Source organism: Nicotiana attenuata, unplaced genomic scaffold (assembly GCF_001879085.1).
Source record: "Nicotiana attenuata strain UT unplaced genomic scaffold, NIATTr2, whole genome shotgun sequence".
Lineage (NCBI taxonomy): Eukaryota > Viridiplantae > Streptophyta > Magnoliopsida > Solanales > Solanaceae > Nicotiana > Nicotiana attenuata.
This window is the reverse complement of record NW_017670240.1, coordinates 2,260,568-2,277,198: the sequence shown is the minus strand read 5'-3', so window position 1 is coordinate 2,277,198 and position 16,631 is coordinate 2,260,568. Positions and strand designations below refer to the sequence as shown.

Below are 16,631 nucleotides of genomic sequence, written 5' to 3'. Positions count from 1 at the left end.
TTCATCATCGTGCTACCTAAAATAGTTGCAAGCCCTTTTATTCTATAATATACAACAAGTAATTATCAATGGGTGAGTACAACCTCATATCATATATAAATATTAATCGAAAAAAATTAGTTACTTTTGAATGTTTGCAACCCCAAAATCTTCGACCGGGTTTTTTTTCTGTCTTTGCATTCCTCAATTTACAGCAATCTCCATAGCGGCAAATATGAAATTCTATGAAGTGCGTTGAAATTTGTGAAGAATTAGACATAACTAATCTAAGATGAAGTTAAAGAAGAGAGAAAATGGGAGAGAAGTTGAAGAAGATAGGTCAACAGACTCACTGCCTTAGGTGTTATATGGGTGAATAGGTGTAGCGCATGATAGGCATGCGTTATACCTAGTCAAAGTTGATCAAACATCTGTTAACCTGGGACATTTGGCCAGGAGGGTATAGCGCATGCATGCTTATCATATATATAGGTACTTTGTTCTTCTTTTTTACACGTTATTTTGGTTGTTCGAGTTGCAGGCTGCGTTACTTTGGTTCCGGGCGGTGTTCACTAGTAGAGTTTTTTCTCTCATCTATGTTGGAATGAATGTGGAGGACACCTGCCACTTGTCAAGTAAAGAAATGCCTCATTAAGTATCACTTGGCATGTGAGATGCAAATTAAAATTTCTCTTCATGTTGGGGACATCTAAATCACCTGAGCCAAAGGGGCTGCTAGCCATATGGTTACAAAAACTATTGAAATTTCCAAGTTTAGCTAGTCTGTTTAGTACGTTATTAGATACTAATCTAGTAGTAGGTGTTCCAGTTTTGTCATCCTATATCAAGTTCAAAAAAATATCCGGTGGGTGAAACATTGTTGATAAAGGAGTGTTGCTTGGCTGCGTGTCTCCTTTCGTTGCCAAAACATGTGCAAGTCTGTTTCCTTCCCGGAAATTATGCTGGATCGGTAAATTCCCCAGTTCCTTAAGTAATAACATGCACTCATTAACAAGGTTAGAGTAGAGAGAACAGTTGTTATGGGAAAGCAGTTGAGGTATTTCAGTAGCATCAATTTTAATTCCTAAGCAAAGGAAATTGTGATTTTTTGCTATTAATAGGCCACTTTTCATTGCGAGAACTTCCATGTAGGTAGAGGTGTAGCCATAAGCGGGCATTTTGTAGCCCAGAATCCAGTTTTCAGATTTATCTCGGAATATTTCACCAATCCCCCCTTTTTTGTGTTGCCTTTAAACACCCCGTCAATATTGAGTTTTAGCTCAGTTGACACTAGGGGGCTCCATTTTATCGTTAATAGGGAGATGTTGATGCTATTATTTGGAGACGGGAGGGTGTATTTGAATTCCATACAACGCATAGTCACAAAATTAAGGGCAAGGAGATTATAGAGGTTGTTGAAGTGATTGCTATTTCTGTTAAGCCATAGATGCCAAATGGCAAACGGGAAGAATTCATTCCTAGTGAGATTTTAGATGGTCCATATTAATGGTCCTGTCTTTGAGCTTAATGGACCGGTGGTTAGAGTTATAATCCATTATTTGGTTTTGTGGGATTACTTCCTCCCAAAAGGATTTGGCTATTAGGCATTCAAAGATTATGTATCAACGGCTCCTTTACATATTGAGTAAAATGTATCGATATTTAAGCCTATGTGACGTAGATAGGAATTTGTGGGTAGGCGATTGTGGGAGCATTGCCATAAGAAAAATTTAATCTTGTTAAGAGTATTTAACTTCTAGGCTAGTGAAATCTATAGCTAATATGGCCCCTTAAGAAGATGAGCTTGTAGGTTGTCCTAGTGGAGAAGGAGCCATTGGAAGTAAGGGCCCAAACCGGGATATCATTGGCGCCCTCTAAGTTTGAGATGTTGATAGAGTGAATTTTTTGAGTGATGCGGAGAGGTAGGTTATAGCAACGTTTTGAGAGATCCCATCAATTATTATCCCAAAGGTCCTTCACTTTGAGGGTAGAGTCTAGTTGGGTTAGAGATCCGTGGATAAGGGAGCTGAGTGGAGGGAGGTTGAGAATCCATGCCGAGGACCAACAACTAATATTTTGTGGTCCAATTATCCATGAATGACCATCTGAGCAGTACTTCCATCCCCTCAGGATATTGGACCAGATGAAGGAGTGGGAGGTAAGGTTCCTTTTATGGCTATAGTTACTGATAAGTATAGTGACCTAGATAGAGTTTGGGCTTGAGAAGGGGCGCCATGATAAGCTGGAGAGTAGAAAGCTAGGTTTTTGTCCTTTGCTTTTTTGATATCTAGACCTCCGTCTTGTTTTGACTGAGTAACAATATCCCACTTAACATAGTGAATTTTTTTCCTAGTCGTGGTAGTGCCCTATATAAAATTACGTTGGATCTTGTCGATTTTTTTATAATTGTTTGTAACAATTAAATTTATACGCGGTTTTAAGGATATGTAGATAGATTCAAACAAATAATCAAGAATGTTAGGTAAACGAGTTAAGGATAAAATGAATAACCAAACCAGTTGTGCCGTTAAAGGCCAGGCTCGGATTTGGGTTGGACAGTAGGTTTGTCCTCAAATGGACCCTTAATTCGAAGCCATATATATATACATATATCTATATATATGAAGCGCAGCAATTAAAATAAGAACCATTCAATATCTAGGAAGCAGAGAAATAAGTTTGTATTGTCTTGATATACGGGTTACAATGTGTCTTATCAAAGAAAAACTTCCTCTTTATATAGTAGGAGAGTTTCATCCCTAGTACAATTCTAAAAAAGGTAAAACCCCTCCTTTCTCATCAATTACTGATCCGCTGCCGACATTCGGGCAAGATCTACGCCATGATACCGGTGGGGTGCGGATATCACGGCTCTCTATTAGTCGTGTGCAACCGTTGCTGTATTTTCCGAGGTCTTGGAGCTTGTTCCGGGATCGGGAAAGTGTTGTCTTATCAGGCCCGGTGGCGACCACTCCGTTCGGGCCTTAGTACAACAAGTTTCCAGCTTGAATTCCGATCCCATGTAGTCATGTCCTTGCTTCATTGACCCACCAAAAAATCGGAGTGCTCATTAGCCCCGGTTTTACCCATATACGAGGATTGAGGTGGGAAGCAGGATATATTGCCTGGAGTGGTTTGAGAGGGAGTTAACGGGTGCACTTAGCAAGTGTTGGTTTGACAAAAGATACAAATCCAATATGTCTGTCTTAATTTAGTTATTGCAAAACAATATTCCTCTTATGTACGCCAATGATTACTGAATAAAGTTGTCCATCTTCTATGAAATAAAGGGGAGAAGGAAACATAAAAAATAGAAATATAAAAGCAGATAGTAAACACAAAGAGTTAATTATACTAAATATGTCTCTTCTCCCTTTCGCTACAAAAATCCTGGCACTATGCGTACTCTCGAGTTTATTATTGAAGACAACTTCAAGATCAGTGAGTTACAAAGGGACATAATTTACATCATTATAGACCAAGAAAAAAACAATTGGACTGCATTATAGAGCTAAAAATCCCGTTAAGCTCACTTGAATTAATGTGCTATTCCCGCTGCACTGTACATTAAATGGAAAATTTCATTTTCAAATGATCAGTTACTAGATCTCCTTAAGAATGCTATTACGCCTAAACCTGCAACTAATGCCGCACCAGCTGCTACGGCGCTGTAAGCTGAAGCCCATGCAGATTCTGTATGAGCATAATCCAAATTGTTGGAGCTTGAACCCTTCCTACGCCCACACTTTCCTGAATAGTCTAAGTGCAATCTTAGTCCCTGTTGAAGTTGATTTTCTCTCATCAATTCGTATTTTATATACCAGAAAAGAGGAAGAATGTAAACATATCTGATTATATAATGTTACTTATGAGCAATACTAATCTAAGGAAATACCACTCGAAGAGATCAAGCTCCTCTTATCATGAATCCCGCGATGTATTGGTGGTGGATATATATAGGGGCGGAGGCACCTTCGGTGAAGCGATCTCACGTGATACTGCTTCGCTGGAATGTGTTATTGGAAATATAACTAACTTCATTTGAAAAATTACACCACTTGACTCTCAGTGTTCATAGTCCACGTGGTTCAGCAGGTTATTTAATCAAATGAAAGTCGCGGGATCAAGTCTGTCGAAACACACTTTTTTTTCCTTTTTGAGCATTCAATTATTTCATTTGTCTAAATGATAGTGTTTTCATTTGTTAGAATGGCAGTTGTCTAGTAGAGATGAACCTGCGACCTCCTATGGAGGCAAAGGACAGAAAAACCAGAGGCTAGAGCTGCCAATACATGGAAGAAGTGATAAAATATTACATACTAGTTAATATAGCTATTATGCATTCATCTTAAAAAAGAAAAACTTGTCAAAAAGGTCATATTAATGTACTTAAATTGTTTTTCGTTGATATGATTTGAATGCGTTTTCTTAATATGATGTTGTTTATAATGATTTTTTATTTGTTTTTGACATTGCTACCAAGAATCTTGATTATGCCACTGACTGTATCTTGAGTTGTGAAGTATTATGCTTTGATTTTTGAACGCATAACCATGTAAAGGAGTACATCTGTGGAGCTACCAAAGAAGTGAAAACGACTTGGGAAATTTCCAGCACAAGTATTCAATTAGTTCGGACTCCTTTAGTATTAAATTGGATCCAAGACAAAAAGTTCTTAACTGAAGATCTAACCGTATCTTCTAGATAGTTACTCTTAACTTGGACAAATTAAATCATGTCATAGAACCAAGAACAAGTTGATCATACCTTCCAACCTGCAGATCTTGCATGGTCAACGGCAGCTGTGAGATCACTCTCTGTTGCTAATACAACCTTGTCATCGTCTTCATCTTCATACTGCAAGAGAGCATGGCCAATGAATATTATAGCACTCAGCTTGTTCGTACAAGGGAATAAAGTGAGGGTAAACATGTCCATGTACAACCAAATTGATTCCTACCAGAATTTGAGGAAGGTTCTTTCGGTCGATGTCATCCCCCAATCTCTGAATAATTGCAGTTATGAGATCTGTCATGCTCCGAATATCTGAATCTCAGAAACAGTAAGGCCACCATGGGAGTGAAAACATGATTAAGTGCTGATTATGATGGAGAATAAACAGAAAACTGACATCATATCAATTTCCTTATTATTATGTCTTAGGTGGCAATATGCACACTTCCAATGACTCTCTCTAACAACAGAAACATGAATAAACAGAATACTGCTAAATGTACAACGATTGATGGAAATTTCAACAGTACCAACGAAGCATAATAGTTCAGAAGACAAGTCTCAAGATGCATGAAATGTTAAAGAACTTCCATTTCTTGTGAACAAAAATATGGAAGAAATATACTTAAGGCCTATATGACAAGTGCTCTTAACATGGAAGCAATGTTAATTGCAAGATACATAAAGCCATACATGACAAGTGCTTATTGTTTTTATTAAGTTACAAACTGCTCATAAAGAACATACCGCAGTTGAATCTGTGCATCCTCCCTGTTCTGTCTTGAATCTTGAATGCAAAAGTATTTGGAAGGTTCGATGAAGGATAGGAAATAGATCTTCTCAATTCTGCCCCTTCAGAAGCCAATTTCAAGGAACCAATGCTGAGATGTCATATAAATGGATATTAGAACTAATTACAGAACAATAAAATAGGATTTAACAGAGGTCATGGGGAAAGTAAGGTTATAACCTCCGTGTCTCTTCCTCCTCATCTGGGGACAATTCCATAGCTGAATCCCAAAACTTTTGCATCCTAGTGTTTGCCACTTCGCTATTCACCCCAGCAGTATTTCCAACCTAGTTAGCAAGGGTAGTTAATTCTATACAAGCTAGGGAAGCAGAAGAGTTGTGTTGTTACGCGTAGGCATACAGTAATTATGCCTTAAATATTAAAAGTACAGCAAGATTGTGATCCGATTTTATCAATAATGAGATTTTATAAGAAACTTTGATGCTCAAACGATATTTATATTTGCAAACTCTATCACAAGAAAGTAACATTCTAATTATGGTTTAGTCAATTAAGGAAACAAGACAGATAAAAGATCACATCTCTAAGTAAATTTTAGATGTACTCCCTTCTTCCTTACACCAATATGATTAGTCCACCAATTAATATTTGTACGGTGAAAATAAAAGTGGACTTAGAACCCAAAAACATTTTCAACTGAACACTTTCTGCAGAGAGCAAAGATTGGAGAAGTGCTGGAGAAAGGATGGGTTAGATATATTCACCATCTGAAGTCAAAGAAAGTTAAATATAGTAGCACCATATCCAGAATGGCTGTAATCACTTGGAAGAATATCGGTAATATCCTCAAGCAGATAGAATTGGTGAATCAGGACCAAACTTAATTCTATATTTCAACATAATTAAATGAACTCCATTTATCTATATCCGCGAATAGGAACAGAACATCAGACTTCCCTTAAGAAGCCAGTCTTCATAAACCATCTCAAGGAGTCCAACATATGTTTTTGGGATATACATGGTTACATGGCATGCTCATCAAAGTAGTTATATCCTTTTAAGGTTTACTTTCTTTTGTCTTGTCTTTTCTGGGAGGGGAAGAAGCAAATAGAACTTGCAAGAATTCAAACAGGCAGATATATGCAAGACGGTCAGACGAGATCGACCAACAGAATGTTAGCCAGAAACATCAGTTGGTTCTGTTGAGCTTCACAAAAGATAGCAATAAGAGAACCACAAACAATTTTCTTGGACGCCTCTGAGGCCAAATGTTGATTGTTGTTGTTCTTAGTTGGGTTATCTACAACGTAAATTTTCTTCCTATTTTCAGATTATATGCTTCTTTTTCAAAAACTGTTCCAATTTTATGGGATGTCCCCAAGGGACTTCTTATAGAAAAATTGTGATTTGTATGTTGTTTAGGTACTATGCCTAAAGCTTTCAGATTGAACTAGCTATAATAACATATTTTATAATTTTCACTCTTCAATCAGATTGTAACATGATGACCTGTTTAGCAACTTGACATTAATAGTTGCAACTCCCAATTAGAGGCGGAGCCAGGATTTGAAGTTTATGGTTCTGAACTTGCCACCGAACCTATAGCTCGTCTTAGTTACTGGAATCCTAGTTAAATGGTTATACATGGTCTAAACAAAGATTATTGGGTTCGTCTGACCTGTAGCGGAGGATGCTCTAGCTCCGCCCTTTCTTCCAATATATAATAGTTAACGTTTTTCCAGTCAAAACCAATTGTGAATGCATTCTCCTAAATTCATGGCTTTAATGCAGTGCTGTGATCCTCAGAAATTTACTGATAGGCATTCCATGCAGCACATGGAAGCATGACAAAGCACACATAGATGAACTGCTAAAATAACTGGCTAGTCAATAATCTATGGACCACAGGGCTTCTTATGTTCTTCCTTTCCATTTTCCACTGATATATACAGACATGACAAAGTGGTCAATACTTTCAGAAGCTTGTAAACTTCTTGAAAGAGGCTATATAGATGCATAGTAACTACTTGGATTTCAGAAGTTCATCTATCACCATAAAAGTAACATATCTGTATATGCTGCCTTACCGTGGCTACCGCTGCATGAGTGATATGAAGCACATCAACCACAGCAACTACAATTCCATCTGCAGCAAATTGATACACAAATGTAATCAGATTAGGGAAAAGAAGATAACCGCTTCCAAACTGTACTCTGAAAGGTCAATGCTACCTCTATCAACTACAGGAAGGTGTAAAAATTTCCCATCGTGCATTGTATGTAAAGCATCAACAATAGGTGTATCCGTCGTAGCACATTCAGGATTGGGAGTCATTACCTGGACATTAGTCGTAAAATAAGACAAAAGTTGTCAAAGATCAAGTTTTTTTCTCTAACCTAAACGAAGAAAGCAAAAGTAAATAAGAAGCAATACTGGTTCTCAATGTTTTTTATTTGAATTATAATAAACATATTGATATACTAAAGAGAAAGAGACTACCCTCTCAACAAGAATGGACTCTGGCGAAAGATCTTGTGCTATAACTCGCATCAATATATCCTTTGACCTGCAGAGATCATGAGGCAAATCTATGCGGTGATTAGCATGCCATTATAGTACAGTTCGGAATTGTTAACAGACTAACACAACAGGAGAATACTCACGTTAAAATTCCTCGTGGTTTCCTGTCAACGGCCACGATTGCGGAGCTTGTTTGAGTTTCAAGCATCTTTTTAGCTGCGTCTAGAACATTATCGCTTGGTTCAACTGTAACAGTCCTACAAAAACACACCAAATGTTGACTTGCACAAAATCTATCTTCCGTTATATGTGAATGACACATTCATTAGAAGGTTAAAAGTGAAGATATTACCTACTTTGGATTCTCAGAAATGATGGTAGAGAGTGAAGGCCGGAACATTCGCTCCCGAAGTGTTTCAATAAAGGAATCAGAGCCACCTGATACAAGCAAGAAAATATGAAAAAGGTTAACACATTTCACTAGCTATGTCCAATCAGATACTGTCACTCAATCACATGAACTGGGTAAAGTCAGCACATAAATAGGAACAGCAGAAAATATTCAACCAACCAGAAATAGACGCTCCCCAGTTTTTCTCAACTCCCTCAACAGCCGCTACTATAGCCTTTCCTTTCTCTGCTGCCCTTTCAAGGCGAGCAATAGCATCATAAAGACATTTTGCTATATCAAGCAAAGCAATGACCTCTCCATTTTCTACAACTGGCAAATGTCTAAATTTTCCTGAAGTGAGTAACAAAGGTGAGATGTTGGATAAGGTTGCAAGAAGTAATACATTCTGTTATTTCAGATACACCAACCTAGCACCATTTTCTGCAATGCTTCTACAGCAAGTGTGTCAGAAAGCACAAAAACAGGATGTTTCGTCATAACCTTTGAAACAGGTGTTTCCTGCATATTGACTTCGCCCGCAATAACTCTTGTTGCAATATCCTTCAATTTGCCCGAGGATAGAAAAACAAAAAGACAAAGGGAAAGTTAGTCAATGATATCACGTTCAAGGTGAAAAAGGAAAAATATTAGCGAAGAAGCAGATGTACATACCTTGAGTCTAATGAGATTTAAAACAGAATTACACAAGATTCAGGTCAAACCTTATCCGTCAAGATACCACATAGTAATGCATTTGAATCAGTCAGCAATAGAGCATCAACTCTGCGAGCAGCCATCCTGCGGCATGCTTCATAAATACTTGTAGTCTCTGGTACTGTTAAAGCTTTAGACAACCTAAGTCTCTTCACTGTCCGCTCCCCAGTTAGACCCCTGTTCCAAAATGTTAGGGAGAACCAAACATTTTAACTAAAAAGAAATATACAAGTGACTGTTCCCTCTCAGGTTGATTGTTAATAATCCAACACTGAACCTGACCGTATGATTTTAAGGTAGCATGACTATCTTCACTAACAAAATGATCTCTTAGCTATGGCTTTGCATTTGAAAATTTTCCGCTATATGGATTAAGATTTCAAGTTAAAGAAGAGAAGATAATTAAATGACAAAAGAACCCGAAAAGTGAATAAAGCTGCATAGAAACGAACAAATTCGACCATCCAAAAAAAAACCCCGATAAACTTGCAAAATAAGCAAAATCCTCTGACAACTTGCACACTTTAGTTCTAATATTTGAAACAAAAGAAGCAAACACCTACATTACATGTACTTGGTTTTGAGTTTTGCAGATTGGCTGTGGCTTACAAGGTTACATTCAATTTGAAGCAACTTTTCCATGTATTTTGGAACTCTTAATGGAAGTACCATACCACCATCAGAGGTGTTTATCAAGGCAAATGAATTCGGGGTATAGACCTCCAAAGTGGCGTTTACCACCTGCGATATCAACTATATTCCATTCCAATATATTTGATTCAGCCGGATCATTGTTTAGTTTTTCATTGACCTTAATTCCTTATAAGCTGTTCTTTCCCTTCATCCAGTTCGAATTGCACCACAAGCTCATTTTTTACTCCAATGTTCAAGTTGGCAAAAAATGATCATCAAGAGAAGTACACCTTTCGGGACACGTCAGAATTTTAACCAATATTCCAGTTCATTTCACCTTAGCGGCAGGACAAACAGGGGCGTCTCAAGCACATACGGGGACTAAAGCCAAAGTTTAATATGAGGCCTAAATTTTTAAAAGAAAGTTATAAGATACATTTTTATTTGAAGTCTATTCTTCTAGCTTTTTGAGATATAAAGTTGTTAATATTCTTTTTATAATCAATATTTTCTAATAATTCCTTCTCAATTAATATTATAGCCAACTCATTTAGTCTTTCTTGAGATATTATTGATTTTAGATAAGATATTATAGAGCAATAGAAGTATAGAATTATTGGAAGCTTAAAAGTATTGTTGAACACGTGAACTAATGAAATCTTGGAGAAAGAAGGTGAATAAAAATATTAAAGAGAAAGACAAAAAATATGTAGAGGTTTTTAAACTATGAAGAGATTGGGAATAAGAAAGATTGACTTGGACAAATTAAGAAAGGGAGAGTAAAAATTTTACATGTTATCTAATAAAAGAGTAAAAAGTGAAAAATTGGAAAGTCGGGAAAACTATTCATCTATCCATTTTTAAATAAGCCAAATTATTACTTTATTTTTTATATACATAAAGAGTTTTCTTTCATTTTATATTAAAAACTCTATTTTTTAGTATTAAAAGTACTAAATATTATTTTTTAAACACCTATTAACCTATTATTTTTTAAAAAATGGGGACCCCAAAATTTGGAGGCCTAAGGCACCGGCCTTACCACTCGTAAGGTTAGAGCCGGCCTCGAGGGCAAACTTCTCCAACACTATCAATATCACTAATATGCGGACACAAAGCAATAACCATCAGCTCCCAATTCACTTGCATATGGTCATAGTTGTGGAGTATCCCAGTACACTCACTATGCTCTTTGGCAATTGGCCCAACTTAATAGACTTACATACACAGATAAATACCTGCATTCTGTTCAACTATATATGGTTCAATCTGAGGGCAGACACTCCAATTCTACAGAGGCCCCTGATTATCTCCACAACCTAAAGGAGAATGTACCTAAATTTCTGTGACCTTCAGAGTAATGCACCTCAATGTTCGATAACAAAATAAATCGATTCGACAAAAAGAGAAAGAAATAAAGATATCCTCGACTCACATAAACACCTTTGTATGTAAGTTTTACGAAATAAAAGCCTCATGTTATATTCAAATTAAAGCGCATAAAAATGTTAGGGAATAAAAAATTAAAAAAAAAAATAAGCAGGGAAAGAAAGACACACATGGAACGAGAAGAAGGTAGAGATTTGCGATGAGGAGAAACAGGGAGTCCTCCTGCATTATGGACGCCGCCTGTTTTCTTCTTCGAATGGGAGGATAAGCTTGTCATTGACAAGCTTCTTCTCGACGGCGTTCTTCCTCCTACACTCGTTGCCATCTGATGTATTCATCACACAAAAAATCATCAAATTAATACTACAAACTTGGAAATTTAACTTGCAAAATTACGAGAACCAAAAATCATTTAACTACCTTATACAGAAGGAAATATTTACAGTAATGGAGGCAAAAGAGTTGATAACGCGGATTAATGGAAAATGACAATGAACGTGGAAGGGAAGATTTCCAGGAAAATTCTTTAGGTGAATTTTCCGGGAAGAGAAAATTAAGAGCTAGAGAGAATGATCGATATGTGTTTTGAGATTTAAAATTGAATGGAATGTGTGTTTGGAGGATGCCGTGTTCTTAGAGGTTTTGGCCGATGAGACTATTCCACGTTAACGTACATCTGCCTCGGGGAATGTAATTTCCAATTTCACCGGAGGCCGTGACACGTTTATATTACTAGCTAGAGTTAATATATTTGGTATGTTTACTTCCAATGTCTTATAATGCAATATTCGACACCTTTTAAGTTCGAGGAAAACGATGAGAGAAAATGTCAATAGTGTTATAAAACAATAAATGAAGAAGAAGAGCATTGAGTTGAGAGAGAATTCTTATTGATATTGCATGAATTACAATGGAATAGAACTCTCTATTTATAGGGAGAAGGTGACTTAGCTACCAAGCAATGAACCCTACAATGTCTCTAAATATAGATATTCACCATAAATACAATTCTATTTATAACACCCCCCTTGAATGTCTATTCAACAGATAATGTGCCTCGTTAAAACCTTAACTAAAATAAAACCCAGTGGGAAAAAAATTCTAGAAAAGGAAAAAGAGTACACATGTTTAGAGGTACCGCCTCGTAGTCTCAAATCATAAAATGAATCACAACTTTCCTTATATCACCATGGGAGCCTTTACATTTAGTTCTAAAAATCATTTTTCCCGAAATAGCACCCCGCGTTTTAGCCCACCTTATCACACCGTATGGCTTCTAGTAGTTCCCCTACTAGCCACGAGTTTCAAGGTCACCTTATCTCACTGCATACGTTTCAACATCCAGACCTTATACCACCGCATGCGTATCGATAATAACAACAACATGGCAGAAACCTTGTGGAAACAACATAACAACAGCACGACAGAAACCTCGTGCAAACAACATAACAACGGCACGCCAGAAACCTCATGCAACACTCAAACAATCCTCACAACAATAACATGTGTGCCAAAACATAACAACTCAATAAAATGACTTTCACAGTATCTGCCCATAAGCCATAACATTTCCTCAAAAATGTTTCAATATCACAACCACGCATAGCCCTCGGCCCAACAACACTGAATACAACATCAACAACAACAATAACACGAGAATACGACAAGTAAATCAACTCGGGAACTTCAGAACACAAAGAAAGGAAGAACGAACTCACAAAGAAAGACATAACAGGGAATAATGGTCTCAACAAGAATAGCTCAACAAGGAAAAGATATTGTGTAGCAATGATTCCACAAAAGTACAATTCGACGATAACAGAGAGAGCATGAATCAATGATTCCAATAAGGATAAGTCAACAATGATAAGGGTTAACAAAACTTCATTTAGGGTTAAGCAATTTCGAAAGAGATACAACAAATTCAATTAAGGATAAGCAATTACGGAAAAGATAGTACTAACTTCAATAATGGTCTCAACAAGAATAGCTCAACAAGGAAAAGATATTGTGTAGCAATGATTCCACAAAAGTACAATTCGACGATAACAGAGATAACATGAATCAATGATTCCAATAAGGATAAGTCAACAATGATAAGGGTTAACAAAACTTCATTTAGGGTTGAGCAATTTCGGAAGAGATACAACAAACTCAATTAAGGATAAGCAATTACGGAAAAGATAGTACTAACTTCAATTAAGGATAGTACTTACAGAAAAGATAATAATAGCTTCAATTAAGGATAAGGAATTAGTGAAAGATAGCATGGCAATAAAAGAGGCAACAACTTCAGTTAAGGCACTTAAGAGTTTAATCGACAATAAGGGTAGAATCCTGAAGCAATTAATTCCAAATAAGACACGTAAGGGTGTATTTAGTAATTGGGGAATTTAACATGAAAAAACAATTTTACATCTAATGAACATGAGAACCTAAGATCCCTAAACGGTCAAGTTTCCACAAATAAGTCCGAGCACGTACTTGTCACCTCGCGTACTCGGCCTTCACATGACACAAGTAGCACCAAAGACTCAAATCTTAAGGGGTAGTTCTCCCACACAAAGTTAGGCAAGATACTTACCTCAAAGAAGCTAGACCGTACTCTAAAATGACTTTCTCGAGTGAAACAATCTCCGAACGGCTCAAATCTAGCCAAAATAACTTCAAATCATAAATAAAACTCATAGGAAACAATTTCGGATAATAAAGCTTCAATTTTTAACCAAAACTAAAAACTCAACCCCCAGGCCCGCACCTCGAAACCCGATAAAATTCACAAAACCCAAACACCCATTCTGATATGAGTTCAACCATACCAAAATTATAAATTTCCGACATCAATTCGTCCTTCAAATAATCATTTTACACTCTGAAAGATTTTACAAATTTTCCCCAAATTTCCGACTTAATTCTCTAATTTAATGATAAAAACAAAGATAAAACCAAGAAATAAAATCAGAACTGGGTAAATATCACTTACCCCAAACAACCACGTGAAGAACTCCTCAAAAATCGCTCAAATCCGAGGTCTCTAGCTCAAAAGATGAAAAATGGACAAAATCCACGACCTTGGAAAATATATTCTGCTGCCCAGCGATTTACATATCGCAATCGCGGAAATGCAATTGCGTTGGCGAAGAAAGAAATTACTACTACCCAGAATTGTACTAATGTCATGCCCCGACCTAGGGGAGCGCAACCAGCGCTCAACCAAGATACTCCGGTCAAGCAAGCCTGTACAATACCTTCNTGTCTTCTACCCAACGCACCATGAATAAAGAGAAGATATATATATATATATATATATATATATATATATATATATATATATATATATATATATATATATATATATATATATATATTGAGAGGATTTCATGAACAATCCAATTCCAATATTTTTGAAATGGGACATGTGGTACAAATACAACATATCTAGTTAACTCTTCCACTATCAGAATATAACCCACACTATGTCTACGGAGCCTCTAAGTACAACCAAAGAGTAATATGGAAGTACCGGCGACAAGGCCCCGGCTATACCTCAAAAAGTACAATATTAAGTGATATCGGGCTTGGAGTAGAGTAGGGCTCACCAAAACTAGCTGAGTAGAGAGTGACTGCTAACGAGGACCAAAGCTGCCTGCTGAAGTACCACCTGCATCCATTGAGATGCAGTGCCCCCGGCAAAAGGTATGTTAGTACATGTAGAATAGTACTAGTATGTAAAACTAAATGTCCTCTTTCGAAATAGAACTCCATTATCAGAAGGGGAAACACCATCGAAGCAACAAGTAACAATCAATGATATCCAGATACAAAGTTAAACAACCCGACTTTCAAAATACTAAAATAATATATATATATATATATATATATATATATATATATATATATATATATATATATATTTGGTTGGGAGATCATTAGCACCGATATACCATCGTATTTTTAGCACGGAGACCGATCACGCCCGATCGGCTAGGCCATCTCCCCACGGACAATATGGTTTGACATGTGATGCGAAAAAAGGGTGTTACCAAGAGTAGTACCACTATGTGCGCAACATGGCATCCGATGTCCACCCGATCGGCTAGGCCACCTTCCCACATATGTAATGTGGGTTGACTTTCCAATTCACAGCTAATATCAATCTCATCCCAAATAAGGGGAATAATCACAATCCACCCCTACACCGGCACATGTAGTTTCGGGTGTGGGCCTTATGACCCACCCTTTGTCACGCCCCAACCTCGGGGAGCGCGACCGGCGCTCAACCGAGTGGACCCGATCGAGCAATCTTGTTAGACACTTTCTACCCAGCTCACTTATGATCAAGAGAAGGCATGTTTTCATTAGTTAGACCATAGAAAGATCATATATACCTTACTAAATCATTTCCTTAGTTACATCATTGTTAAGTTTCAAAGTACACACATTCTTATGATTGAGTGGAACAAGAGTCTAAAACACAACATAATATGTTAACCTTTCCAACACCCATAAACAACCCACGCTATGTCAACGGAGCCTCTAAATAGATACAAAAGAGTACTACAAAAGTGTCGGTAACAAGGCCTCGGCTATACCTCAAGTACGATATATAAGGAACCAAAAGATGTATGACCCCGACGTGAAATGGGGCACACCAAGACTGTTGGGAGGAGGATGTACCGCTAACGCTGATCAGCACTGCCTGCTATGGAACCACCTGCATCCATTTAAGGCGCAGCGCCCCCTACAAAAGGGACGTTAGTACCGTTGAATGATACTAGTATGTATAACTAATCACCATCTTATTAGAATGAACAATAATACAAGAAGGAATTAATCGTAAAATCAATACAAGCCTTAAACAATACCACAAAATCAAATTAAGAATCACATAAGCTTTCAAGTAAATTTCCATAGCTTTAGGTTGAGATATCTTTAATACTGATGCATCATCATCCAAAATACCACCGCATTCTTACACGAAGTCCGATCAAGACCCGATCGGCTAGGTCATCTCATTTGAGACATCAACCATAATCACAATTTCATTCTCAAATTCCAGTTTCATTTTCCAGCACAATTACCACAATGTGTGCGGCATAGTGTCCGATCACGACCTGATCGGCTAGGCCGTCTTGCCCGAGACATTATCATTTTCTATCAATCATCTCATTTCATACTTCTTTCACGTCTTTCAGTTCATCGGCACTAGTGGCCCCAATTTTTATATCATACTTGGCACTTGGCTGCATTTCTTAATTCAAGTTCTTTTCCACACGCCACATTATTATCATATGAACAGCAACAAGGCCTTTCATTCAAGACTTTGATTACACACGTGAGCAATTTAGAATCTACGACACATAGAGGCTTTTCACACAATTTGGCATAACAACCTTTATTCGAATTTGACTTGAAGTTTAGGCATTTGTAAAACATATTCCATATCTTTAACACATCCCCAAATGATAAGATAACATGATGAAAGTATGGAAACACATATTGCACATATATATATTTTT

At 37.1% G+C, this 16,631-nt stretch overlaps 1 protein-coding gene across 1 annotated transcript; it reads right to left on the bottom strand.

The window, feature by feature from the left end:
- Positions 1 to 3,324: 3,324 nt before the first annotated feature.
- On the bottom strand, positions 3,325 to 11,804 carry LOC109236491 (CBS domain-containing protein CBSCBSPB5-like). The gene is made up of 15 exons (XM_019402679.1): positions 11,533 to 11,804; positions 11,283 to 11,437; positions 9,099 to 9,267; positions 8,805 to 8,937; positions 8,557 to 8,727; positions 8,342 to 8,423; positions 8,129 to 8,242; positions 7,965 to 8,031; positions 7,697 to 7,802; positions 7,552 to 7,610; positions 5,684 to 5,790; positions 5,461 to 5,594; positions 4,940 to 5,025; positions 4,747 to 4,836; positions 3,325 to 3,757 (listed from the first exon to the last, which is right to left on the bottom strand). The coding sequence occupies exons 2-15, from the start codon at positions 11,435 to 11,437 to the stop codon at positions 3,575 to 3,577; spliced, it is 1,656 nt and encodes a 551-aa protein (XP_019258224.1). The 5' UTR covers positions 11,533 to 11,804; the 3' UTR covers positions 3,325 to 3,574.
- Between the last annotated feature and the right edge of the window lie 4,827 nt (positions 11,805 to 16,631).